This window comes from Brassica rapa, chromosome A03 (genome assembly GCF_000309985.2).
Source record: "Brassica rapa cultivar Chiifu-401-42 chromosome A03, CAAS_Brap_v3.01, whole genome shotgun sequence".
Lineage (NCBI taxonomy): Eukaryota > Viridiplantae > Streptophyta > Magnoliopsida > Brassicales > Brassicaceae > Brassica > Brassica rapa.
Window position 1 is genome coordinate 19,770,243 of NC_024797.2, and position 25,452 is coordinate 19,795,694.

General features: G+C 35.2%; 7 protein-coding genes, 1 long non-coding RNA gene and 1 pseudogene across 8 annotated transcripts; 2 read left to right on the plus strand and 7 right to left on the minus strand.

Moving 5' to 3' along the window:
• Positions 1-3,132: 3,132 nt before the first annotated feature.
• On the plus strand, positions 3,133-3,976 carry LOC117132892. The gene is made up of 2 exons (XR_004456621.1): positions 3,133-3,622; positions 3,714-3,976. It is a non-coding gene; the product is annotated as an uncharacterized LOC117132892 (long non-coding RNA).
• On the minus strand, positions 3,949-7,885 carry LOC117125620 (putative nuclease HARBI1). The gene is made up of 2 exons (XM_033288315.1): positions 7,404-7,885; positions 3,949-7,044 (listed from the first exon to the last, which is right to left on the minus strand). Exon 2 carries the CDS (start codon positions 7,027-7,029, stop codon positions 5,752-5,754), a length of 1,278 nt encoding a protein of 425 aa, XP_033144206.1. The 5' UTR covers positions 7,030-7,044; positions 7,404-7,885; the 3' UTR covers positions 3,949-5,751.
• Positions 7,886-7,898: 13 nt separating this feature from the next.
• LOC117132611 (glutathione S-transferase T3-like) lies at positions 7,899-8,429 on the minus strand. Its single transcript, XM_033287356.1, has one exon. It carries the CDS (start codon positions 8,427-8,429, stop codon positions 7,899-7,901), a length of 531 nt encoding a protein of 176 aa, XP_033143247.1.
• A 297-nt stretch (positions 8,430-8,726) lies between these two features.
• On the minus strand, positions 8,727-10,147 carry LOC103859912. The gene is made up of 4 exons (XM_033288361.1): positions 9,739-10,147; positions 9,130-9,326; positions 8,930-9,046; positions 8,727-8,849 (listed from the first exon to the last, which is right to left on the minus strand). Exons 2-4 carry the CDS (start codon positions 9,316-9,318, stop codon positions 8,775-8,777), a joined length of 381 nt encoding a protein of 126 aa, XP_033144252.1. The 5' UTR covers positions 9,319-9,326; positions 9,739-10,147; the 3' UTR covers positions 8,727-8,774.
• Positions 10,145-12,671, plus strand: LOC103860212 (annotated as a pseudogene).
• A 232-nt stretch (positions 12,672-12,903) lies between these two features.
• On the minus strand, positions 12,904-15,616 carry LOC103859913. Its single transcript, XM_009137509.3, has 4 exons — positions 14,092-15,616; positions 13,536-13,743; positions 13,328-13,457; positions 12,904-13,238 (listed from the first exon to the last, which is right to left on the minus strand). Exons 1-4 carry the CDS (start codon positions 14,853-14,855, stop codon positions 13,000-13,002), a joined length of 1,341 nt encoding a protein of 446 aa, XP_009135757.1. The 5' UTR covers positions 14,856-15,616; the 3' UTR covers positions 12,904-12,999.
• A 235-nt stretch (positions 15,617-15,851) lies between these two features.
• Positions 15,852-18,169, minus strand: LOC103859914 (protein ABCI12, chloroplastic). Its single transcript, XM_009137510.3, has 7 exons — positions 17,754-18,169; positions 17,080-17,196; positions 16,694-16,930; positions 16,448-16,612; positions 16,273-16,348; positions 16,136-16,200; positions 15,852-16,052 (listed from the first exon to the last, which is right to left on the minus strand). The coding sequence occupies exons 1-7, from the start codon at positions 18,093-18,095 to the stop codon at positions 15,900-15,902; spliced, it is 1,155 nt and encodes a 384-aa protein (XP_009135758.1). The 5' UTR covers positions 18,096-18,169; the 3' UTR covers positions 15,852-15,899.
• Positions 18,170-18,481: 312 nt separating this feature from the next.
• On the minus strand, positions 18,482-21,097 carry LOC103860213 (senescence/dehydration-associated protein At4g35985, chloroplastic). Its single transcript, XM_033287357.1, has 5 exons — positions 19,788-21,097; positions 19,477-19,485; positions 19,054-19,375; positions 18,859-18,943; positions 18,482-18,750 (listed from the first exon to the last, which is right to left on the minus strand). The coding sequence occupies exons 1-5, from the start codon at positions 20,349-20,351 to the stop codon at positions 18,606-18,608; spliced, it is 1,125 nt and encodes a 374-aa protein (XP_033143248.1). The 5' UTR covers positions 20,352-21,097; the 3' UTR covers positions 18,482-18,605.
• A 2,830-nt stretch (positions 21,098-23,927) lies between these two features.
• LOC103859915 (uncharacterized membrane protein YuiD) lies at positions 23,928-25,312 on the minus strand. The gene is made up of 5 exons (XM_009137512.3): positions 25,037-25,312; positions 24,731-24,887; positions 24,613-24,663; positions 24,428-24,520; positions 23,928-24,268 (listed from the first exon to the last, which is right to left on the minus strand). Exons 1-5 carry the CDS (start codon positions 25,192-25,194, stop codon positions 24,209-24,211), a joined length of 519 nt encoding a protein of 172 aa, XP_009135760.1. The 5' UTR covers positions 25,195-25,312; the 3' UTR covers positions 23,928-24,208.
• Between the last annotated feature and the right edge of the window lie 140 nt (positions 25,313-25,452).

Sequence of the window (25,452 nt, forward strand, 5' to 3'; positions counted from 1 at the left end):
TTTGAAAAAAAAGTTTTATAAAAAAATTCGAATTTGAAAAAGTATATTTCGAAAAAAAAAAAAAATTTATTTTTTTTTCTTTTTTTTTTATTTTTTTTTTATTTTTATTTTTATTTTTTATATTTTTTTTTATATTTTTATTTTTATTTTTATTTTTTTTATTTAAATAATACTTTATTATATATATAAATAACAAGGACATAAGAGTCTTTTGTCACTTAATGAAGAAGGTATTTTTGAAAATGTCTCATTAGTGATGGTAAAAATGAAAAGTGGTAGCATGAAAGTGGTAAACATGTAATTTCCCCTATTTTCATTTTATATCTTAGTGTTATGTATTTTATAACTATTTAATTTTATTTTTTTAGGTTTTTTATTATTTTATTAATATAGGGTTTTTTTATTTATTTTACCTTTTTTATTACGTTTTCGAATTTTCATGATTTGAATAATCAAATAAAAAATATTCTTCAACATATGATTTTTGAAAATATATAGCTGTAGAAATAAAATTTTAACATATGTTAATAACTTCATTTGTATAAAAAATATGACATGATTAACAAATTTGAATCCGTTTTAGTGGTAGATGATAATTTATTTAAATGAAAGCATTATATTATTTAATTACGAAATTAATTAATGCAATATTTAATAAAAATTATTTAAAAATTTATTAGAATTTTGTTAGATTTTTCTCAACAGATTTTGTTATAACTGAAAATAAAATTCAAATATATAGTTAAAATTAATTTATTATTAATATTCATATTAATTATTATGTCATATATGTGATTAATGAAATGGTTTTAGTAGACTTCTAAATAATAGATAAAAATGATACTTTTCTTTTAACAGAGAAGATTCTTTTGCATGTGTCTTTCTCCTGTTGTCCCATTCAAAGTATAAAGCTAACTTTCCTCTCCTGTCATTATTTGATTATTTGTTAATAGTATATTTTTCATTTGGGATGATATAATTTATTGCAAGAGTCCAAGAATGGGTCAAGGATGAGACATGGTTTTTGTACATAATTAGGGATCATCCGAAAGTATATGATATGATTCCGGCTTAACATGGATTGAGTAGCGTACAAGGAACTTGGTTCAATTAAGTTAGAATTTTTAATTTGAAAAACTGAAAATATTTGAAAGCCAGTTTAAAAAGGCTGAAAATATTTTCATTTTGCAGTACTTTCTAAATCTTCCAAGATATTTAGTTTTAAATATGACTCATAATGGCCGATTTTTGTGCAGGTTATAATCCATCTATTATTTTTTTTAGAAAATCAGACATATCGATTTTTTAAAAATGCATATAGTATTTCAACACTTTTGTAACTACAAAAAAATACCAAACAAAACCACGAAGTCTGCGCAGTTCCCATCAACAACAATAACTAACATAAATTCCAAAAATTAGTAAATCTGTATATGTATTTTTTTCAGGCCCAAGAATCACTTTTATGAAGCTTTTGATTTCCCATGTTCGATTGTCATTTAATTTGATACTTAACAGCTATGCACGGTGCACCTACCAGAAAATCCTTCTAATTTCGCTCTTGCAATCTAAAGCTATCGTTTTTACTTTTTTGTAATGTTTTGCCTAAATATTTTAGTATTCAAATTCTAGATGGCAAAAAAATAAATAATAAAATAATATAAACAGAGTTTTATTTCGTAGTGCCGGTCAGGGTTTTTTCTGAGGATGGGCATGTTTTTGTCATTTTTTGAAAATATATATTTTTTTTTGTAACTTAAATTTTTTGAAAATATTGCCGGCGTATATTTATAGAAAACTATTTTGTATGATATTTTGATAAATTTGTTTATGACGTATTTATATAAAAAAATAGTTAACATATGTATAATTTTTTTTCTTTAAGTTCGGATTTTAATTTCTTTCAAATAAACATAAAAATAAAAATTTATAATTGCCCTCTTAAAATCATGGTCCAGGCTGTCTCGCCCGGTTAATGCATCTACAGAAGCATTTTAGACGTGCTGATACGTGTTTCAAAAAAAAAAAAAAAAGACCTGCCAATACGTTGCTTCCGTTGATTAAAAAATAAAAATATTCGGTTTCATAATTGGTGAATAAAGAAAAATTGAGACCTAGCTAGGTGCTCCACATACCCAGTCTCATGGGATATATAAATAGTGAGAGAGAGTCATACCCAGTCTCGTAGGATATATAAATAGTGAGAGAGAGTCCAAGTGAGATTACTACGTAAAATGATGGCGTTAAAGGTGATCAAGATCTCCCCAGTTAGTCCTGTGATCCCCTCTGTGGATCAAGTCATCCTTCCACATAATCCTTAGCAAATACCAATACAATAATAATATAAAACCTAAATAACTTAAAGAGCAGTCCCTAATTAAGGATTAAAATGAATGAATCCTTGTTGACGTGGCCTTCTTCGTTTTAGTGTTTTCTGTAGTCTCTCTTTCTGTGGTCTCTTTTTCTCCGTCAATTGAATTTTTTTTTGTGTTGAGATTGTGTGTTGATTTTCTCAATAAATCCATCTCCTTTGTTTCAAGAGAAATTGTGTTGTTGATGGTGCTCGATTGCTGCTTCGTACTCTTCCAAATCCGCCCAGTCAAGACCGCGAAGGTTCGTTCGGTGATTCCGATCACAAAGTTTTGATCTTTAAATTTGATCTTTTCTCTAAGCTCTGGTTTTTGATTCAGGAAATCGAAGAATGATTTCAGAACAGCTATGTTTGAGAGGAAGAAGTCTCCTAATCGACTTGTTGTCGACGAAGCCATCAAAAGAATCTGAGTTTGTGTATCCTCCTTTCGATTTCCATTTTTTGTTACTGCTGTGTCGATTTTGTTTCACATATGACATCGGAGAATGGCGTTGTTCTGGTTCAAACTTGTTAATGAAGTAGATAGATGCATTGAAGCTTCACTTAAAATTGAGATGAGAAATTGTGTGATTTGATAGATAGATGCATGTGTATGATGAATTTGAATGTTCTGGCATGCTCACAAGGATCTCACATGCTCTGAAATTTAGTGTTCATCTGAAGTTTGAATCTCTCAGAATGAGAATGTACGTTTTGTTTGCTGGAGTGTTAATGTTAAGGATCGCTCTTTCTAATGCTATACATGTTCTTATTTTTTGGTAGAAATATTTAATATACATGTTGCAGAAGTTATACAAGCTGGTTTGGTCTACATGTCTTGACAGGAAAACAAGAAGAAGACAAGAAGAAACAGAATTTTTGCATGTGAAAAAGAAGAAGACAAGAAGAAACAAAAGCGGTGCATCTCCTCCTGATTGTTTCGTTTGATGATATGCAGAGAGCCATGCTTACTTTCTCTTCAATTGCTTTGGATAGAATGCTAGAGCCAGGTGCTAGGAGTTAGACGATTTGGATTTATCTGTACTGTTTTTTTCTTTCAGGCCTTTGAAACTATACAAAAGATACTGAGCATGAGCAAAAACAAGAGGGTTGATGTTGTTTTACTGGACCGTATAATGACATAGTTAGAAAATAGGAATTCATCATCTTTATCGGTTGAAACTGAAGCTTTTTCCTGATGAATCAACGGAAACAAAACCGTATGCTGAAACACAGCGGCACTTGGAGTTGCTTGGAAAAATTATTCAGCAGGTTAGCAAAACATATCAATAACTAGTATGTATCTCTGTTTTGTGAGTCTCATTGTCTGAGTTTGTATGCTTGTGATAATCTCTTTTTATAGATTGTCCGAACAGAAAGTACATCTAAAATCTGGGGATTATATGCGAGATGGAGTAGAATCAAAAGAAATCTTATGGTATGCAGCGAGGCACTGTTTATGATCGTCAAGTTGGATACTTTAGTTTTGATGGGAAAATTGGTAACGCTCATTCATAACAGCAAAAAGATTGAGAAATCTTCCATACACATTTGATCATACACATTTGATCATATTACATGTTTTAAATTTTTTTTTTATTCCTAAGGACTCCAAATTGGAGAACACCATTGGACATTCTATTTTGATTAGAGTCCTTAACTATTCTAAAAAAAAATAGTTTAATAATCATAAGGACTCCAATGGTGGTAACACCATTGGAGATGCTCTAAGACCATCCGCATTAGCAGTTTATAACAGGTTCGTGGGTTCGAAATCTTAGGTCCGGTGGATTAAAAAAAAAGAAAAATGCGATTATTTTGATGAACCGGGCCTTGCGCATGAACCCGTAAGGGGCGGATTTTGCCACGCGGCGTACGCTGGTTGGTCAAGCGTTCCGCGTTGACGAGGAGGAAAGTCGGGCCACATCGTGTTTCTTCTCATTTTCCCCTTTCTCTGAAAATACTAGGGTTTCACCGTGAGAGGCGACTTTTCGTGCGACGACGATTCCCGGCGATTTTCTCGACGTAATCGACGACGAGCTCTTCTATCCACGAGCGTAGGTGAGTATCCTGTAGTTTTATAGCTTTATTGGATCGATTTTGGGGTGGGAAGCAATTATTCGATTTTGAAAATTTTTTGAGGGTTTCGAGTAAGGGATCTAAATCGATATATGGGTTTCGATCAAGGGTTGTAGATCGTGATTGTGGTTTGTTTTAGGGTTCTTTTTTCTGAGATTTCAAATCCAGTTAGGGTTTTCGAGTAATGTTTATAAATGGAGTGATGGGTTTCGTTTTATGGTTTAAATCGAGTGATGGGTTTAGGGTTGTAGATCGTGATTGTGGTTTACGAGTAATTATTTGACAAAATCTTGAATTATTTGACAGATGGATCCGGAAGAAGATAGAATAAGCTTTGTATGTTATTGAATTTATTGATTTATGTAATCTACTCTTAATGTATTGAATAAAAAGTTTTAAAATATTTATAATATATTTTAATATTTTATTCATGTATTCTGAATATTTTTAAATTTTTAAAAAATAAAATAAATATTATTATTTTATTCCTATGAACTCCTTCTTGAGGTTCAACAATGCAGAAAACAACAAATACAGGTTTATAACTATTCATGGATCCACCAAAAAATATTAAAAAATCTTTATGAACCCCAAGGGGGTTCACCAATGCTCAGAGCATCCACAATGGGAATCCTTAAGGGGAAGTCCTTAGAGCATCCCCATTAGTGAACCCCATGAAAGGGGTTCACAAAACATTTTTTTATTATTTTTTTTTTAGTTGATTTTTGTTTTAAAAAAAAAAAAAAAAAATATTTTTTCGGACCAGTCGCGGGCCGCCACGTGCCGTGGGGTCCGCGCTACAGTGATGAACCAGGTTCACTGGGAAGGGGTGGAGAGAGACAGGTTCATCACTATTCCTTATTTTAATTTTTTTTTTTTTTGGGAATGTGTGTGAACCCCCCATAAGTTCACTAATGGGGGTGCTCTTAGAGCATCATTATTGATGTTCCTTAAGTGAGACCCTTAAGCGTAGGGTCCCTTAACTTTTAACTAAAAAAGCTAAGGAACGACCCTTAAATAAGAGACTTAAGAAAAATCCCTTAGTGTTTTTAGTTAAAAGTTAAGGAACCCTACACTTAGAGCAACTCCAATGGTGTTACCCACCATTGGAGTCCTTAGGATTATAATAGTATATTTTTTTGCTTTTTGAATAGTTAAGGATTTGAGTATAAAATGTATGTCCAATGGTGTTACTCGAATTGGAGTCCTTAGGAATTTAAAAATATTAAATTTTTTAAAAAATTTTATTTTTTAAAAACATTAAATTTTTTAAAAACATTAAATTTTTTTTTATTAAATGATTAAAAGCAAACATACAATAGTTAAACATCTTCATCATTACCAAACTTGTTCCAAATATTTTCGATTAAATCATTCTTCAATGCTTCGTGTGTACGCCTATCTCGAACATGATTCCGTAGACCAAGCATATTACCGAAATGTGAAGGCATGTTGTTAGTATGCTCTACATGTGAACTTCTGCTCGACTCTCCTTCTTCAAATTCCGATGTATCGTACTGAGTGTAACCACCTCTTTCGTTTTCGACGATCATATTGTGTAGTATGATACACGCTCTCATAATATTTCCTATTTTTTCCTTGTCCAATGATAGAGCTGGGTTTTTCACTATCGCAAATCGAGCTTGCAATACACCAAAAGCACGTTCCACATCTTTCCGGGTAGCTTCTTGAACTTTAGCAAATAACGCTGCTTTAGGACCTTGAGGGAGTGTGATGGACTGGATAAATGTTGACCATTTTGGATATATACCGTCAGTGAGGTAGTAAGCCAAATCATACTGGTGTCCGTTGACCATGTATGTTACCCTTGGAGCGCGGCCTTGGTAAATGTCATCAAAAACAGGTGACCGATCAAGGACGTTAATATCGTTTAATGTACCTGGAGGACCGAAAAAGGCGTGCCATATCCAAAGATCTTGTGAAGCTACAGCCTCCAAGACAATTGTCGGCTTTCCCGATCCACGTGTGTACTGTCCTTTCCAAGCTGTTGGGCAATTCTTCCATTCCCAATGCATACAATCGATGCTTCCAATCATCCCCGGAAAGCCGCGTATCTCTCCAATATCGAGTAGTCGCTGAAGATCCTCTGGAGTGGGTCTTCGTAGATACTCATTTCCAAATAGTTGTATTATACATTCTGTGAAATTTGTTAAACATGAAAGTGATGTGCTTTCACCTAGTCGGAGATATTCGTCGACGGCGTCAGCCGCAGAGCCGTACGCAAGCATACGGATAGCTGCAGTACACTTTTGTAATGTTGATAGACCTAACCTTCCGACTGCATCTCTTCTTTGTTGAAAAAATGGAGCATTTGCTGAGAGGGTGTCGACAATCCGCATGAATACTTCCTTGCTCATGCGGAAACGGCGTCTGAATAAATGAGGCGGAAATGTCGGAGCTTCACTAAAATAGTCATTCCATAGACGGCTGTGGCCCGCTTCTCGGTTTCTTTCGACGTACGCACGTTTCTTTTTTTTTGTAGTTCGATTCTCCATAATACTGTTGTATGTTTCTTCAAAATATTCATCGAAAGCCTCATTGACAGCCGCATCGAGTCTTCGGTCGGTTTCATCTGCCATATTAGGCTATCCTTCCTTCAAACATTATAACAAATATACGTTTTTATAATTTTTTCTGGGTATATATATTGTTGTGATCTTGTCGACATATATGATTTTTTTTTTAAAAAAGCATCAACTCCTAACTACATCCTTTTGAACTAATCCTAACTTTATTTTTTTTTTAAAACAGCATTATAATAAACAAATGAAGTCACGTTTGTCGACATATATGAAATAATCCTAACTTTTTTATTTTTTAAAACAGCGTTATAATAAAATAATGAAGTCACGTTTGTCGACATATTATATTAAAACAGCATTATATTAAACAATTGATGGTTCATATAATTTACCTAACTAATTTGAACTAAACTACTACAATTAACTCATACCTATCGGTGATGAAGATGAAGGTGGGAAGGTTCACGTGTTCAAGCTGGGATCGTTGTTGTTGAAACAATTGCAAACGAGATTGTACAAGGAAAATAAGAGGAAAGGAAATAGATTCCACTAAAACACCATTACATCAGTTTTTAGAGAGTACAAAGGAAGCAGAAGAGCAAAGGAAATAGCATAACATTTGAGTCTACAAGCAGATTTATAAAGGCAACATAGAAACAACCCGTGACATGGTCTAGTGACATGAAAATACAAACAGAGCATACAAACCCGTGACTTCATACCAGCTTTTGTCTTCAACCCGTGACATCGTCTTGTACTTCACCTGAAACAGAAGAAATTCACGTGTGTAAGCAAACTCTCAAGCAAACTCTAATGGAAACAGAAGACATGTATTTGTTTTAACTAGTCTAATGGAAACAGCTGAAACTTAGGTTAGAGCTAAACAAACCCTACAATAATTCAGACAGAAGTTTGTTTTAACTAGTCTAATGGAAAGTTTGTTTGTCCTTCTCCAGATATGTTGAGCACCACTTCACATCATGCCGAAGCTCCCTCCACGCATGTTCGAAGTTGAACTTCGATCCTTGGTCATTGGCAAATATATCCAACGCAGACTTCATCACGTCGTTCTCATTTTGCCCGCTTCTCTGCTCCCTCAGTGCCATGTCATAACAACCAGCAAACTTGCAAACTCCCTCGTTGATCCTAGCCCATCTTTGCTTGCATGGCCCAAGTTCTCGTGGGGCGGTCCCAACCAGTTGAGGACTGGAGTTGTAGTACTCTACAATCCTGTTCCAGAAGGCACCTACCTTTTGTTCATTACTCACAATGGGGTCTTTGCTGGTGTTGAGCCACGCACCGATGAGGATTAAATCATCTTTCACTGTCCATTTTCTCCTCTCTTTGACACTAGACCCACCAGAACTTTGGCCGGTAAGGAGAGGAGGGTCGCAGGGGTCCAGATTAACTGGCCCTTGACTCATTACGAGGTTTACATAACCACCGGATCTCGCCATTTAGGAAGAAAACTGTGTTTCTCTAGTAGAAACACAGGGGATTAAATAATAACTCTATTGAATCCTAGTAGAAAACAGTCCTATCAAAACAGCTCACCACAATTAAATGGGTTTTAGGCTTTAAGGAAACAATGCAGTTACGCATAATTAAATGGGTTTGGTGTGCATTAATAATCCTAGTTGTTTCCCATCTACAAACTTGCAAGTTTTTTGCTCAGAAACATTAACTATTCTAGCTTGTTTTCAACTATTCTCAACTACTAAAGTTACACGGTTACACAATCCTAGTTTCTTTTCTAACTACAAACTAATTTCAATTTGAATTTTAACTGGTAAGTTCAAACACTAACCTGAGTTTGAAACCGGTAAGTTCCTTTTTTCGAGTTCAGCCACCCGCTTAATCAGCATCCGCACCTGCCCCTGAAAAGACATCAGACAAACTACATTTAATTTCTTAGAAATATGATTAAAAAGAGAGTGAACAAGCAGACAGAACTCACCTTAAGTGATTCGCACTCTCGCAGAAGCTTCTCCTGCTCGTGAAAACGTACTTTCAGTCTCTCAACCTCTTGTTGCATCCCCATAACCCATGGTTGTCTGAAATGCAACCCGTCATTCTGCGAAAACAGAAAACAATTTATCCAACAACAAATAAATATGGAAGGACGAGCTCGATAAATATAGACAGAAGAATGCAAACCTCGTAATCTTTGCATATGAAATATCTTTTGCCGGGGAGGTAGTCATATGTATCCTCTTCATCGACTACCTCCTTCGTGATAGATCCACAGGGGCACAGCTGGGGAATCCCCTGTTGCGCATCTGCAACGAAATGAAGCATGTTGTAGTATGCTTTGTGTGCTTTCATATCCCTCAACTCGTCCTCCATTTCAGAACCTATAAGACCAATAACGTTTAAGAACAGACGAAAACCCTAATTCGTATTTTAACCCTAAATCTATTTCATCCCCAGAATCGAAGGCATAAACAAACCTCAAATCTATTAGTATTTTAACCCGAAATGAATTTGTGTAAGAAAAAAAATTCACAGACGAAAACCCTTAATCGATATTAATCCCAATTCGAATTTAAACCCCATATCTATTTGATCCCCACAAACGATTCGATTAACAAAGAATCGAATTTACAAAAAAAACATAGACACGAAAACCCTAATTTGAATTTTATTCCCAAATCGATTTTAAACGAAAACTCTAATTGATCCCAACAATCGAACCCATAAACACGGCTAAATTGACATGCAGCAACTTCAAATGCAAAAAAATACACTTAAAATGGTGCGATTTACCTTGAACAAACCGGATCGCAGTGTCGCCTTTGTTATCGCCGGGAGAGGAAGAAAGTTTTTTTTTTCGGCTACACTCGAGAAATGAACGCGTTTTTTTCCTCTCACCAAACACATTCCTTGGACGCTCCAATCACACGCTGCCAGCGCATCAAGGATCAACGGCAAATAAATCCTTCATTAAGGATTCAACCTCAGCGTAACGTCGGCTTTTATTATTTTTTTAATCTAAAAGCATAAGGATTAGCGCTAAGAAATGGCTAATATCCCGCGTTGCAGCTGGTCTTAAGGGTCTCACTTAAGGATTCAATCCTTAAAATTCCTAAATAAGGATTCTTTCTTAGTGAATCCTTACACTTAAAAAACCAAAATACACTTTTTCTAAAGACTCCCCTTAGAGTAACACCATTGCGGGTGCTCTCATGCTCTAAGAGTCACTGAGTCATTTTTAGTGTGGCTAAAAATTAATACCACTAACCGAGTTATCTTTTACAAACTCACTGAGTCATCTCGCGACTCGTTCTACACCGTAACCCTCCCAAAACTCGAGCGATCCCTTTCCCTCACCCTATCGCACTTTCTCCCTCTCTCCGGTCAGCTCAAGCGGGACCCACAAGATCCTAAGCCTTACATCATCATCTCGCCACAAGACACCGTCTCTCTCACAGTGGCCGAGATCGACGCAGATTTCTCTCACCTCTCCGGCAAAGGGCTCCGTCACCAGACCGAGTTACGCGCTCTAGTCCCCGAGTTACACGTTTCCTCTGATTCGGCTTCTATTCTATCTCTGCAAATCACGTTGTTTCCGAACGAGGGCGTTTGCATGGGGATCACGTCGAACCATGCAGCCTTGGACGGCAAAACCGCGGTTAAGTTTCTCAAATCGTGGGCCCACGTCTTCAAACACGGAGCAATGCCTCAAGATTTTCATTTACCTATGGTTTTAGATCGTACGGTCGTCAACGTTCCAGCTGAACTCGAATCCAAGATCTTCCAGCTCCCGCAGGACAAAGCATACGTAAGGTCCCTAAAGCTTCGTTCGACCAGAGAGATCGAAGATCTTGTCAGGATCACGCTCGGGCTGAGTCAGGAGAACGTGAACAAACTTAGAGAGCGAGCAAAAACCGAGTCAACTCGCTCCGATCTTCTTCACCTGTCGACTTTCGTGCCTACGTACCCCTATGTATTAATCTGTGTGGTGAAGGCACGTGGAGGCGACGCAGACCGACCAGTTCCGTTCATGTACGTTGCTGATTTTAGAGACCGGTTAGACCCGCCTGTTCCTGTCAGCTACTTCGGGAACTGCGTGATGCCTATCAATATCGCTGGATACAAAGCAAAGACGTTTTTGGGAGAAGATGGATTCGTCAATGGTGTCCACATTCTCAGCGACTCCATTAGAGATTTGAGCTCAAGAGGGGTTGAGTCGATATGGGAGATGTACGAGGAAGGAATAAAAACTTTTGATCCAAGTGTAGAGAAGCTGTCCGTTGGTGGGTCTAACAGGTTTGGGATATATGGGTCAGATTTTGGGTGGGGAAGACCCGTTAATACTGAGCTCGTATCTCTCAGTCGAAACATCCTCTTTACTATGTCTGAGAGGAGGGATGAGTACTAGTGGTGTGGAGATTGGCATGTGTTTGAAGAAATGTGAGATGGATGCTTTTTATTCCTTTGTTTCAAAATGGATTGTAAAACTAAGATAATATAGTTGTTGGTTTACAAGATCTCTTACAAATAAACTCTAGTTCGAGATTTACAAGCAAGAATATGTCGTCAAAAAAAAAAGATTAGATCATCGAAAACGAGCTTTTTGAAAAACAAATAAAACCCTAGAAATAAAAATTGAAGAGCTCATAGCAATTTATGCCTTGTGTCCAATTGTGGATAGATCTTCTTGGATGATTTATTCTTCTTAGCTTATTTCCATCTGTAAGTCGACGGCTACATATTTTTCCTTTACTACATCTACAATATATTTTCACCTTAGGCACATGCTTAAAACAGGAGTACTCTTAGGCACATGCTTAAAACAGGAGTACTAATTTTCCATAATCGAAAACGCAGCTGAGGTGTCTGATTAAACAACGGGAAAGCGCTGTCCGGTGAGCAATCGTGCCGATTTTGACATTTCCGGCCAACTACTCAAAAATATTAACATAGTCTTTTTTTAATTGATTGTTTGAATTTAGGTATTCCAGTGTAGATCTAAACTAAGAAAAACTATGAGAATAGTAAAAATACTCGACAATCATCAACCACAAAATTAACAAAGTCGGTTGAAATATAATTGTATAAATTCAGATACTAGGTAGAAAATAAGCGTAATTTATAATTCATTTAACAAAAAAAATTAACAAAAATACAATTTGGATTCAAACTTATGATCTCAGAGAAGACGTTAACAAAAAGACCATTAAACAAAACGTTTCTACTGATTTGTTTTGCAATTATAATATATACATTATAGTACATGTGTATAGATAAAATGATTAAAAACTAATCTCGGAATAATCATCGTTTTTTCTCTGATTAACTGATTCGATGTAGCTTCGGATCAGTCGCTTGATTTGATGTAGATTCGGATCAGTCGCATGGGTCTATCGAAATCCCGAACATGTCATGTCATGACTATATATCATATTTTATTTTAATATTAATACTTACTTTTTATTTATAGAAATTGTAAATTAACCCTTGATTTTACAAATAACAGGCTCGAAATTTCAGAATGAATATTTATAAATTATAAGCATTGGTATTCTAAGAGCATTCCCATTCTCTCACGTTTTCCAAAAAAAAAAAATTATAATATTTGTGGATTCCACATATTTTATGAATCTGTCTCTCAAAAGTTCTTCATTGTGAACCGGGTTCGTCACTGTTTTGCGGACCCCACATCACGTGGCAGCCCTCGATTGGTTTGGTAATTTTTTTTTAAAAAAAAAAAAAAATTAATAATTAATTTCCCCAAGACTCCCTCCCTCAATTTCATTAATGGAGATGCTCTAACTGGACACAAAAGTCCAAACATGAATTGACTAACTTGACTAATAGGTATCGCATTGATTATAATTATTACTCGGTATCCGATCAGACACCCGTATAAGATCGTGATTTTATTTCTTTCTAACCACAAAATATTGTATAGCATTTTAGAATAAAACGTTAAAATATAAGCAAGAGTTCCTTAATTAGTGTGTATGTATATAAGTTCATTAGCCAGACTTTAGAAAACATAAAACTTCCTTATTTACATGTATCTTACGACATCAAATTAGCTTTCATCCGGATGATCTTCTGCTTTGCTTTCTTGCGAGAATGCTTGAAGCTACCACTAGACCGGTCTTTGGTTATAACTAAGTCGACTTTGACTATATGGTGATCAGAAGTACCTTTGGAAGAAACTACTGAATACGAGCCTGGAACAAATTCGTAAGGTGACTCTGGAGATGCCAGAATGTAGTCGACTCGTGTCCCGTACTTGCATGTTCCTTGTACATCTGCATCATATCAAAAGTTAAAAATGATTTGATACAATAAATATTGGAAGAACAAAAATAAAATTAAGAGAAGCATGAGAAGAACTTACTTTGGCCTTTGGCAATAATGACTACAGGCTCACATTCTCCTGCTGATTCTTTTGAATCTGAGTATCCTTTTCCCTTGAGATATCTTATCACATCAACTCTAGGCGTTGGCTTCCCAGTATCCTCATAATACTGTTTTGGTTATTTATAAAAAAAATAACTTATGACTAATCTAAGATCATATATATATGATATCTAACAAATTTTTACCTTTACAATGTGGTTCCATCTTTCTGTTGAATAATCAGAGCCATCAAGAGAATTCAAGCCTCCCAACAAGATGTGTGGAGATTCGTCTCCTCGAGTAATAGCATCGATCTGCTTCATCCTCCAGTTCTCATCTAGATGGTCAAGTTGAGTACAATACACGTTTACTTCTCCAGCCCATGGGACCTCTATAGTCACCTTCAACACATTCCTGCGCGCGCGCACACACACAAAACTATTGACCACAAGAAGCAAAACCATGTGTTTGAGAACAAAAAACATAAAATATTTGCATCTTCTATGTCTCTTATAAGGCTATAACCATGATTAAAATATATTTTCTAGTGGTTAAAACTCTTGGATTATCTAGTAATAATCTAAGGGTCATGGGTTCAATTTCCGTTAGGAGTTTGCTCTCTTAAGCATAATTAATTTTAAAATGGTTTGGATCTTGCCTTAGTTGATGTATATCTTCAGGTCCATAACTTCATGGACATTCAAAAAAAAAAATATATAAAAAATATATATATAGGTTAAAGACTTCAAAGTTTGCTATCACCTGAAATCATCTGCATCAGCTATTCTTTGAACTCTCCATTTCTTGATGGGCCATTTTGACAGTATGGCATTGCCATACTCAGGCGCCCAGCTTTCTGCAAACACATACTTCATACCTAAAGCAGAAGCCAAATCCGACAACGGCTCCATAAGCTTCTCTTCCTCTGCTTTTACATCTTGCAAAGCCAATATGTCTGCATCCAACTCTCCTAGTAACTCAGCTATGCTTCTTCTGCTGTTGTATCCGTTAAAGCTTTCTTGATCCCACCAACAAGAAGGAAGACAAACAGGTGATCTCATCGAGTTACTTCCTCTGTTTTCCTTCCCCTCGTTATCATCTTCCTCTCCATCCACCATGCTCAGAAAGCTGAAGCTCTGTGCTAAAGATATCTCGTTGTCTGGGAGGTTAATACAAACCCTTGGTTTCTTGATTGCAGAAGAATGTAACGGAGACTGCTTCAGAATCCCTTTTGGAGAGATGGGAGTTCTAATGTTGTTGTCATCTATATGATCAAGCAAAGTTGTTTCCTCTATGTTTTGCACGACGGGTGCAAGTGAGAACATTGCCACGTTGAACGTTGCAACACGAATATGTCTTCTGGTGTTTGAGCTCAGATGGATAGAAGAAACTTTTGTCTCAAGGTTCTCTGTTCTTCGAGCTCTCCTTAACCTCCTGACAATAACTCTAGCCCTCGCCCGTTTCTTGATGACCCATCTAAGTCTTGAGAAAAGGAAACTAAGCTTTCTTCTAAACACACACAACATGTAATCTCTTAAACCTTTTTAGAAATTTCTTTAACAAAAGACACAAAAAGACTATATAATATATGATCAATGCAGAGATGAGATTGTAAAGTGTTTTTGACAAAAAAATAAAAGATTGTTAAGTGTTTATGAAGAGAAGGGATGAGCTCAACTGCTACAGGTTTGGTGGGGAATAGATAATTCACTCAATTCTGTTGAGCGTCTGACATCTAAAAATGTCAAAACCTGCTACAAGAAAAGAGCAGCAAGAAACCAAAACCTCACCAGTTTCTCCACAAAATTCTCTCAAGTAGGTTAAACAGAAAACTGCCAAAAATATATTATATTTTATACAACCAGGTGACTTTCATGGAACTGTGGGTTTACTTTAAACTGTGTATTAATGTATATGTTTATACGTATCATCAGATTTTGTGATTAAAAATTGTGTTCAAACAAAGATATTAGTTGACCTTTTCAAACAAGTTACCAACCCTGGGACCAACACATTTTCCAATTAGTTTTGCATTTACTGAATGATTTTTCCACGTAATACCTTAATCAAGATTGATATTTTTCGTAGATACTATAAGTTTTTTACTTTGTTGTTCTGGAGCTACTCGTAATAATGATACTCCTATTACACAACCAGAAAGCATATTACAATTCAAAACTTGTAAGAAGCAAGGGAGAAGGAGAAGGAGAGCGATGAGAATGAATTATCTTAAACATGATGAGACCATTGAAACATGAACTTATATAGATTCCTTACTAAGCTGATCTGTAATCAATTTTTTTTTTTTCTGGTAAAAAATCAATAATTTTATCATAAGTACAACTACATCCCTAAAATATCCCAGAGTTTTGAAACAAGAGGTCTCTTCTCTTCCAAGGAAAAAGAAACACTAACTTTTTACATTGGCTTAAGATGAGCAATTCATGTGCTCTTTGCCTACTCCGAATGAATGAGTCTCGATCTTTCCCTGTAATTGTTGATTTATCTCAAGAAATAAAGAGAGACTTATATGTTTAATGTTCTTTAAAAAATATATTAACCTGAAACATTTAGACAAACAAGTATTCGGACAAGAGTGCGGTTGAGATTACACCGATTAAACCCAAAACTGACGCAAAATCTGCAAACTTATTTGATGAGCCTGAGAAGAAGTAGATCTTGTGGCTACTGCTCTCTCCTCTAAAGCCTCTAACAATCATAGCCTACACATAAACAGAGAGTTCATATTTGAGCTTTCAGACAGAGATGATCAATGTAAAAAAGCTAACAGAAACCTAATTTTTACCTGAGATATTTGCTCGGCATGGCGGAATATATTCTTGAAGATCCGGCGTATGAAAGAAGCGAAAACTACAAAAAGAAGTCACTTGTAAGATGAGTTTCAGATTTTTTAAAAAGGAGAGAAGAAACTTAGATTCTTACTATCAAGTGTCTCTAGAACAGTAAGCTGCTTCCAGTCTACTCTTCTGGATACAATTCCAAGCGCAACACTTCGGACCTTTAATGTAACAACAAACGTTAATGTGGTTAAGGAATGTGAAGCTTAGCCAGGAGATGTATGTATATAGAAAGAACAAAAAGTTGAAAAAGTATTCACCTCATCAAAAACCAAATTAATGAATCTCAGTGAAAGCAGAAGCGTGAGGATGATTTCACCAACAGGGACACCTATGTATGTCAACGGGAACAAGAACCAACGCATAGCTAGCGCAAGTTGTTCTGGTGTTGTGGTTGCAAGGCAAATGCTAGCACTTTGGAAGATCTGTGACCAAAAAAAAACACAAACGTTCCTCATTAGGTGATCTAGCAAAGAAAAACTAGGAGTAGAGAACCGAAGACTTACGATGAAAGTTAAGCATGCAGCTGTGCTTCCAACAGATAAGCCTTTCCTAGTGAACTGTAAAGGTCCGAGCTTGAGCAACATGTATGAATAACCAGTCAAAGACATGGGAAGATCAGGCAAGCCAGTGAGTGAAGATGGTGGGGTTCTTGATTGGAGCATTGGGGGTGCACCATCTGAACCTAGACCCAAGGTTATGAAGAGGATACCGGAAAGGAGTGAGACTCTCGCCAATTGATCCTTACATGAAGAAAAGTTAAGAAACTCAGATAGATCACAAGACCGCAATACACCAGACAATTATACATCTACCACATCTATTCATTGCAACATTCCAGACATAAAAAGCCAGAAAGAAACAGACTTGTGAGAGAGATAATAGGACTCACCATCCAAACTTGTCTTGGGAGAACAGAGATAGACAAAAGAGCTGTACATACAACAAGTCCCAAACGCACAACGATATTTGCTCTTGCTGGAAGAACTACCAAAGTTAATAGCCATACCTGAACATTTGCAAATTCCATAGTAAACATACATATATTGTACTCTCTCTGTTTCATTATAATCTCTGTTTCATTATAAGTGTCGTTTTAGGTTTCGGCACACAGATTAAAGAAACAATTAATTTTGTACATTTCCTATAAAAAAACACTATTACCTATACACTTAACCATATTTCAACCAATAGAAAAATAAATTTTGCATTGAAAATCGAAAAGAAAAACACTTATTTTGTAACGAAAAAAATTCTCTAAAACGACACATAATATGAAACGGATGGAGTATTAAACTACTGCAAACAACACACAGTCCTCGTATCAAACAACAATCCAACGAACAAGAACTCTAATAACAAACATTAAACTATGAATGGATCTGAAACAAACCATAGCTCAGTTCAATCAATAAACCCACAACTAGCACATAATTGTACACAGTAAACGAAAGCTCACTTCATGAAAAAGATTCAGCTTCTCAGTGCTACTATAAACGCATTTCTTCATCAGAAACTAACCAAACTTGATAAAATTAAGAAGAAAAGATTGAAACTTTGGATCACCAATTTGATTCTAGGATCCACTGAATGCAGAAATGTCACAGGGGACGATATGAACTGTCCGATTGGACTTCCCGTCGCGCTCGAAATCAATCTGAACACATTCTCAGCTCCGAGTCCCGGAATCGGTAACCGGTTCACCCAATTCCCGGTTTTTCCACCGTCTCCGTCGACTGTGGCTCTAACCCAGAAAACCCTTTTCGCGGCCGGAGTCCCATGTAGCAGAAGCTTAGGGATTGCGAAGCTCCGGCCGATGATTGGAGGTGTTAGATGACGAATCGGAAGTTTGGGGATTAGGTTGACGGGGAGGGAGGGGTGTGGAGTTGGAAGATTTGAGAGATTCATGAGTGGTTCAATGTCGGATTGAACCAGACATGCCCTGGAGATTCGGTCCTGGCGGGAAGTTATGTACTTGGTGGGTGGTGGAGGAGACTGTACTGTTTCGGTTGGTTCTATGAAACGGTTTACTTCGGTTTGTTTTTGTTATACCAAATTTTGATTCCGGTTCTTCTTCGAATGTGAGGTCAAAATTTTATTTTGAATTTTCTTACACACTTTTATAAAATCTCAGCTCAAAAGATTTTGTAAGAAGACTCGTCGTGTGGCTTATCTCTACCAGAGTCGGTTTGGTGGTTTGCTAGGGTTCTTCTTTTTGGTTTGGTTCTTGGTAATTCAAATAGTGTGAAAGAAACTCAGTACTGAATTTGCTTATACACTTTGTATAAAATATATGTTCAAAGACAAACCAAATCCAAAATCAATACAAACATAATTTGATAGGACATATGATTATGAAATTAGAAACATCTGCTCACAGCCAAACCAATACATACATTATTGTGATAGAACATATGATCATTCTCTCTCAGCATTTTTGACAACTCCTGATATCATGGAAAAAGATGGATCCATAGCTTTTTGAATTTTCCACGCGATGCGGCCCAAACTGCCGGTTGTTTCTAGCACTTTTCCTGTGATTTTTCCGGCACTTTCCCCAAACCTGTATCCTCCCAAAAATTTAGAAGTATCTTACATTCAACTCAGAAAGGAATCCACAAAACAATATACATGATCAAATCTCAATTTGAGGATCAGAAGTCAGATATACCTCTTACTAACAAGTTTAGTAGCAGCCATGGATGTGGCGAAATGAGTTTGTATCTCTGCAGCTTCAGCAGCACCAAGTATTTTATCTATTGAACGCATCAAACATTAACTATTTTATTATATTTTAAAAAAAACTTTGAAAGTAATGAAGATGAGGAGAGAGTAGCGATTAGTGGAGCTATTCTATGCAACTTACCAAAAGAATCAAGTGAAGCCAAGAGAATCTCTCCTGGGGCAGTGGATAACAACGCCTTCCCTAGCTTCGATTTAACCACAGGAGCCATTATCAAACCGCTAATCATACCTTCACCGTCTAACACCATGGCTCCTATCATCTCGCTCGCCTCCCATAGTGTCTCCACTCTATATACAATACACGTAACATTCAACAAAGGAACCATTATTTCGTTCATAAATATGAGACGAGACCGAACCTTAATTGTTTTTGCCTGTTTTGGAGAAAAGAAAACACCAAAATATATGTAGAGTACCTTGCAATATTTGTGATTGTGATGATATTATTATTCTTGGGAGTTCTATTGTTATCACCTCCATTTATTTCTGTATCATGACCACTCTTTTCCCCAGTTTCTTTTGTAATAGTTATTTCACTTCCTACCTTCTGAACCTGTTACATTAGAAGATCATTTATAACCAACCATATTAGAGCTTCATGTTCATATTTCCGCATGTGTTTTAAATCTCACATTGAAAATGAGAAAGGACATCTATATAGTGAAAACACATAAAAGCTATTCCCTTCAATTATACAATATTATAATATACGAACTTTTATAAATTATCCATATAACACGTCCAATTATCTGACTTTTAAAGATGATAAGCCTTTCAAAAAAAAAATTTTTGAGTTAAATGTTCATGATTCTTCACAATAACAAACCATTTCGATTTATATTTACATAAGAATCATGGGAAGGAAGGAGTTATGCATATGAGGCAGACCATCTTAGAGAAAGAATTGCTACAAATAAAGATTCCTTTGATGATATGCCCTGTTCCTTCGGCAATGGCCTTGGCCACAACGTTTTTGTATTCTTCAGCCTTCGGCGAAAACTCTTTCCAATCAATTTCATTTTTATTCTTACTCAAAGATGAAAAACAAGAGTGCTCCCTCATTAACTCTTCAAGAATCTCAAGTTTTTTAAAGACGCCTCCCTCTTCGTCAGAGAAAGTGACTTTGTACCCAAGTGAATCACCGTCTTTATCCGGAAGTGTGAAGAGGTAGTCATGAGCGCTGACTTTAACCATGGGCTCGTCCTTAACCACCGGCCACTGAAGTTCAAGTCCGACTCTGACAAGTAGCGCTAGAGCCACGTTGTCGTCTGATGAAACTCTTACAAGCTTGAACTCCCCGGAGGCGAGCTCTAACGGTTCGGATGCATTGGCGAGATGGACTATGCAACCAGGAATTTGCAACAAATCTTCATCTTTCATATTTTGGGAAGATGGGTTTTGTTGAATTGACGAAGACATAATTGTCTTACGCTTATTTGCAGTGAGTACTTAATTAAGTCTAGTTTGTATGCGAGGCTCTTTTGAGGAAAAATGTTGGAAGATTGATGGTATTGGTAATGACTTAAAACCTTCATATTTGATCTTATTAATGGTCAAAATAAGAAGTTAGACTAAATATTTTTTTTATAGTTTCTAAGGGGAAACTAATAATCTATTCAAATTTGAACTATCTTTTCTAGTACCTAGCTAGTAGGAGCTATAAAATTGTCTTGAGTTTGTCACCTTTCCAACAAATTGAAAAATATTTTAAAGTTTCTACAGATATACATTTAACATCATTTAATTAGGAATTGACACAATTACTCTTACCTATTCCATACTCGCTACTTGGTACTTTACTCGTAAAAATTGGATACCTGGTTTGACCAAATCAAGTATTAAGAATCTATTTAAATTACTTGCAAATATAAAATAAGTATCAAATATTAAAATAAAAATAACTATTTAACGTTGTTTGGTTTGTTATTCATTTTTTTCTAATGAACAAAAAACAAATATGCATTTTCTTAAATCATTGTAAGATAACTTGTTTATATTTCTATTTTCATAAGTAAATCAAACATAAAAATATATTTATATAAGTATGTTGAAGTTTTCTCTAATTAGATCTTACGCATGGCTAACTAAGAAGAGACTATAGATTGTGATCGTATAGTTGAAAATAGCATTAATAATCCTACTATATAAAAGGGACTAAATTTAAGGCTTTTGAGACTATCCACCTCAGCCAAAATATTCTCATCTAAAAAGAATTAAAAATAAATATCATTTAGAAAATAATTAACTAACATACAACTTTTGATATTTCTAGAAATTTCAAATTTGTAACTGCTAATTTATTAATAGAATCATATATCTATATTGAATTATGTTATATTTTAATAGTTAGACTTTAAGGGTAAATAAATTATTAATTTATAATATATATAATTTATAACATTATATTGTAGTTATAAATAAAGAGAAAATAACCGGGAAGTATGAAGAAGCTCATGTAAAATTATGTAATTAAAATGGTAAAATGGTGAGTATGATGAGGTGAATCTAAGAAAATTTGTTGTACAAAATATGGTGTTTTATTCGTCCACTATAATGATTTAAAATAAAATATATATTCACATAAATAAGTCAATATTTGTTGTTTTTTTTTTGGTAAGATGTTAAGATTATTATTTTCTAAAAGGTTACACTGTTGTTTTTAAACAACTTATTACAGCAAGGAAACAAAAACAACCAACAACAACTCAAGGTAAAAAAAGCCTTAAGGAAGTCTTATACAAGAAATATAAAAAGAAGTAGAGAAGATGAGAAAGAAGAACTTACCGGGTAAGAGAGGAGACGGTCACGCATCATACGGTCGAAAGAGGCAAGGATGACTGATGAAGGTGAGGAGACATGACTGAAAGTAGAGCTTGATGACTGGAGTAGCATGTGCATCTACGTTGACGCGAGGTTGATTGATCTAGGCTGCAACAGAGTGTAGATCAGCCGGAGGAGAAATCCAAACTTCAGCAGCAAAAGGCTCCCATATCAAGCGAGAGAAAGAGCACTCAAAGAAGAGATGATGGTGAGTCTCTATTTCCAGATTACAAAGGGCGCACGTTCCTGAGACATTTAATCCCCAACGCCTCAAGCGATCCTTGGTTGGCAGTCTTCTCCGCAAAGCCAGCCATGATATAAACGCATTACGTGGAATATGTTCCTTGAACCAAATATTCTTGTGCCAATATGTATTGTTGAAAGTGTTTATATTCTTTTCTGACATTAGTATCCATATTTTTTGATAAACTGATCCAAAGAGATTAGTTTGTGGAGCTAACCAAACGAAGATTATAGTGTTTATTTTGGAAAAATTAATAGGTTGAATGATAGATGGCGTGCGTGCCTTTTCACATGGAAATCTGCACATATATTAAAATTATAAGTTTTGAATCATAGAGAAAATATAGTGTATATGACTGAAGTTGGTACATTCCGAAACTAAAGATGGCTGAAATTCTTCTTTGTCAAAATGCATAGATGTGAATCTTATATGAATAGAGTTCTACATTGCTTATAGCAGTGTAATAAACTCCGTGTGTAAAGGAGAAAAAATGTTATATAAGTGAAAACAAAAATTATGATTTTTTTCTTGTGCCTATAGGCTCTTCGCAATTTGAAGAAAAAAGAACATATTGTGTGAAAATCTTTGGCTCGGTCAAATTTTATCCAGTTGTTTACAAAACTGTTGTTATCTGATTCATGTAATTTTTCAGTGTTGATTTAAAAGCCCAAAAAACCTATCTATACTGACTTTTTTATATTTTTTCTGTGATTTGAATTTAAAAAGAGATAAAACTTTCGATAAGTTATGTAAACTCAGAACAAGTATTTAGCTTTAGAAAGCATTTACATGTTTCAAACTTATAATATATACATATATAATGTTTAAAATTATGCATATAAAACCTGTGTAAAATGTGTCTGAATATGTTTCTCTTCTTTAATGTGTTAATCGTACTATATATAATATTATTTTAAAATTTCAAAAAGTTTATGTCACTATCACATACAAAAAACCATCAATAAAAAATATAATTCTCCATCTACAACAAAAAAATGAAAAATTATTAACATATAAATTTAAATTAAGAAAAACTAACATTGGAAAAACAAGAAGTTAATATAAAAGAAAAAAATTAACAAATAATATTATAAATAAAATAAATTTATAAGACATAATCCGCGCGAAGCGCGGAAAAAATCTCTAGTAACTTATAGTAGGAACTATTTCACATATGTTATAGTAGTCTAGTAGGAACTATAAAATTGTCTTGAAGTTTTCTCTTTTAACGGCAAGTTTTTAAATATTTTATAGTTTTACTTAGATTTATCGTTTTTATTGACCATATCTTTTTCTTTTAATTATTATTTGCCATATCTTGGTTTCAGCTAATGTAAATTTTAATTTTTGATGAGGTCTGGAAATTTTAATCATAATACGTCGGCTCCGTGCCGTTTGATTCACTGCAGGGCAGGTTCAAATCGAACGATAATAACAAAATAAATCGCAGATGCGGATCTAATCTATTTTATGCAAAACACATACGAGTTAGTCGATCGCGGGTTCTCACCAACCCACAAAATATTTTTTTTATAAACTGATTTTGTTAAAAAATTTGGGAAACTGCACTCTGTAATCAACAAAAAAATTATAATTCATTATCTAACTAAAAAATAAGTTGATTATGATATTTAACATATTTTCTATTTTATTTGTCAAAATGTCCTTTAAAATCACCAATGCAACCCGTTTGCCTTTTTTGGTAACTTACATTTTTTTCTCTTTCTCTCGGATTATTGATTCTTGCATGTGTCTCTGTGTTCATTCTTTATTTTTTTTTATTCTGAATCAATCAAAGTAAACTAGATCATTGCATTAACACTGACTCTGACGTTTTACCCCCCCTTCCTAACACTACTTTTCGTATAGTAATCACAGTTTCCATTTATTTCACATAATCACATGCTTCCATTGCTTATTTGACACGCTGGTAGAGAGTTTAAATCAATAGAAACTAAAGGCAAAAGCAGAATGTGAGTATGTTCTACAATAATGGTAAAGATAATTTTGAAACACAGAACTATTTCTTAAACAATGACGACAAGTCAGTTCACTTCACGTAAGTCTCTCTAACAGTGATCTATATATATTGCACAGATTTTCACAATTTCCATTTACTTCCTTCCACAGCTTAATTGCTGATGAATCTATATATAGCTTCTTAAGGGTCTATAATCTTCAAAAGAATGTTGGATTCATTGTTGTGTAGAAACTAGCTTGTACTCCTCATCAGATACGCTACCACACATCCTAAAATGGCCCCGGCAGCAACCTGTAACCCAATCTCATGAATTAGCTCTGTGATCGTCACCACATCAACAACATATACTCATTACACAGGCGAATAGGGGACTTAAGTTCCATTGGTCTAGCTAGCTTATCTGATTCTAAGATTGCCATAAGAATTTCATCACTAATGAGTTCAACAAACCTGGATAGGAGTGTGGCCGAGAAGTTCACGCAAGGGTTTTACTGTAGATAATGGATGCTCCGGAGGGAACTCGCAAACAATTTGATTCAGCAGCTGAGATTTCCATTCATACGAAATTTCTTTTTTAGCTTTTTGCAAAGACAACAAATAGAAAGAGAAAATTAACAAGCTCTATGTGGACTTACCTCAGCTTGACGACCAGCATGAAGCCTGACCCCAGAGGCATCATACATTACCTGCAACCCCAGAGGTAAGAGACGTTTTCAAGTAGAGAAACAAAAGAAGAGAGAAGAGAAGTCTCACAACGCAAGCTAAGACAAGAGCGATGGCAAAAGCGGGTGCTCCAGCACCTTCTTCAAGGGCAATGGAAAGAGCCAAGGCAGTGACAGTAGCGGAGTGAGAGGAAGGCATACCACCAGAACTGAGCATACGTTTAGAGTCCCATCTCTTTTCTTTGTACCTACAAAAAAATCTAACATACAAAAATCACAAAAGGAGCCAACTTTAAGGTTCTGATACAAAAATCACAAAGAGGGTAAGCAAAAGTTTGTTAATTTCTACACAAATCCAATCCTAATTAGAGCTTAAAAAGTCAAGATTTTAACGGACCAATTAGTGAAAACTTTGAGGAACTGAGCAAGAGCCAATGCGAGAAAGGCGGAGAAGATGGGAAGATTTTGAGGGAGCAGATTCTGCGACGGAGGAGAGGATCCGTACAATGCCCTATTACCGCCGCCGGCGTCCGCCACTGTCATCACCTCGTCCATTCGCCTCGCTTCCGATCTCTAGTTTCGATGAATGTCAAACAAAAAAAAAGCTCAGATCTTTTTTGGAGAAATCAATCTTTAGTCTTCTGTATTATTCCGTAGTTTTGAAGGAACAACAAATTATATTATAAAGCAAATAAATTTATTTTATTTCAAAATAATTAATGTTTAAGATTTTTACGCATCAGTTAAAAAATTACAAATTTTTATTCAGTTTACGTCTTTTTGTATAAAACAACAATAATTACACCAAGTTAG

What these genes read in the sequence shown, in the direction of transcription:
- LOC117125620 (XM_033288315.1), bottom strand. Translation starts at nt 7,029, where the DNA reads ATGGCAGATGAAACCGACCGAAGACTCGATGCGGCTGTCAATGAGGCT.
- LOC117132611 (XM_033287356.1), bottom strand. Translation starts at nt 8,429, where the DNA reads ATGGCGAGATCCGGTGGTTATGTAAACCTCGTAATGAGTCAAGGGCCA.
- LOC103859912 (XM_033288361.1), bottom strand. Translation starts at nt 9,318, where the DNA reads ATGGAGGACGAGTTGAGGGATATGAAAGCACACAAAGCATACTACAAC. An exon ending in TCATATGCAAAGATTACGAG is followed by an intron (nt 9,047 to 9,129) that starts GTTTGCATTCTT and finishes CTGTTTTCGCAG; the next exon opens with AATGACGGGTTGCATTTCAG. An exon ending in GAGAGTGCGAATCACTTAAG is followed by an intron (nt 8,850 to 8,929) that starts GTGAGTTCTGTC and finishes ATGTCTTTTCAG; the next exon opens with GGGCAGGTGCGGATGCTGAT.
- LOC103859913 (XM_009137509.3), bottom strand. Translation starts at nt 14,855, where the DNA reads ATGTTGTGTGTGTTTAGAAGAAAGCTTAGTTTCCTTTTCTCAAGACTT. An exon ending in GATGGAACCACATTGTAAAG is followed by an intron (nt 13,458 to 13,535) that starts GTAAAAATTTGT and finishes TAACCAAAACAG; the next exon opens with TATTATGAGGATACTGGGAA. An exon ending in CATTATTGCCAAAGGCCAAA is followed by an intron (nt 13,239 to 13,327) that starts GTAAGTTCTTCT and finishes GATATGATGCAG; the next exon opens with ATGTACAAGGAACATGCAAG.
- LOC103859914 (XM_009137510.3), bottom strand. Translation starts at nt 18,095, where the DNA reads ATGAATCTCTCAAATCTTCCAACTCCACACCCCTCCCTCCCCGTCAAC. An exon ending in TGGATCCTAGAATCAAATTG is followed by an intron (nt 17,197 to 17,753) that starts GTGATCCAAAGT and finishes GCAAATGTTCAG; the next exon opens with GTATGGCTATTAACTTTGGT. An exon ending in TTAATTTGGTTTTTGATGAG is followed by an intron (nt 16,349 to 16,447) that starts GTGAATACTTTT and finishes GTTACATTAAAG; the next exon opens with GTCCGAAGTGTTGCGCTTGG.
- LOC103860213 (XM_033287357.1), bottom strand. Translation starts at nt 20,351, where the DNA reads ATGTCTTCGTCAATTCAACAAAACCCATCTTCCCAAAATATGAAAGAT. An exon ending in GGCTTCACTTGATTCTTTTG is followed by an intron (nt 18,944 to 19,053) that starts GTAAGTTGCATA and finishes TGCGTTCAATAG; the next exon opens with ATAAAATACTTGGTGCTGCT. An exon ending in ACTAAACTTGTTAGTAAGAG is followed by an intron (nt 18,751 to 18,858) that starts GTATATCTGACT and finishes GGGAGGATACAG; the next exon opens with GTTTGGGGAAAGTGCCGGAA.
- LOC103859915 (XM_009137512.3), bottom strand. Translation starts at nt 25,194, where the DNA reads ATGGACGAGGTGATGACAGTGGCGGACGCCGGCGGCGGTAATAGGGCA. An exon ending in CTCAAAGTTTTCACTAATTG is followed by an intron (nt 24,888 to 25,036) that starts GTCCGTTAAAAT and finishes ATTTTTTTGTAG; the next exon opens with GTACAAAGAAAAGAGATGGG. An exon ending in TCGGCCACACTCCTATCCAG is followed by an intron (nt 24,269 to 24,427) that starts GTTTGTTGAACT and finishes ATTGGGTTACAG; the next exon opens with GTTGCTGCCGGGGCCATTTT.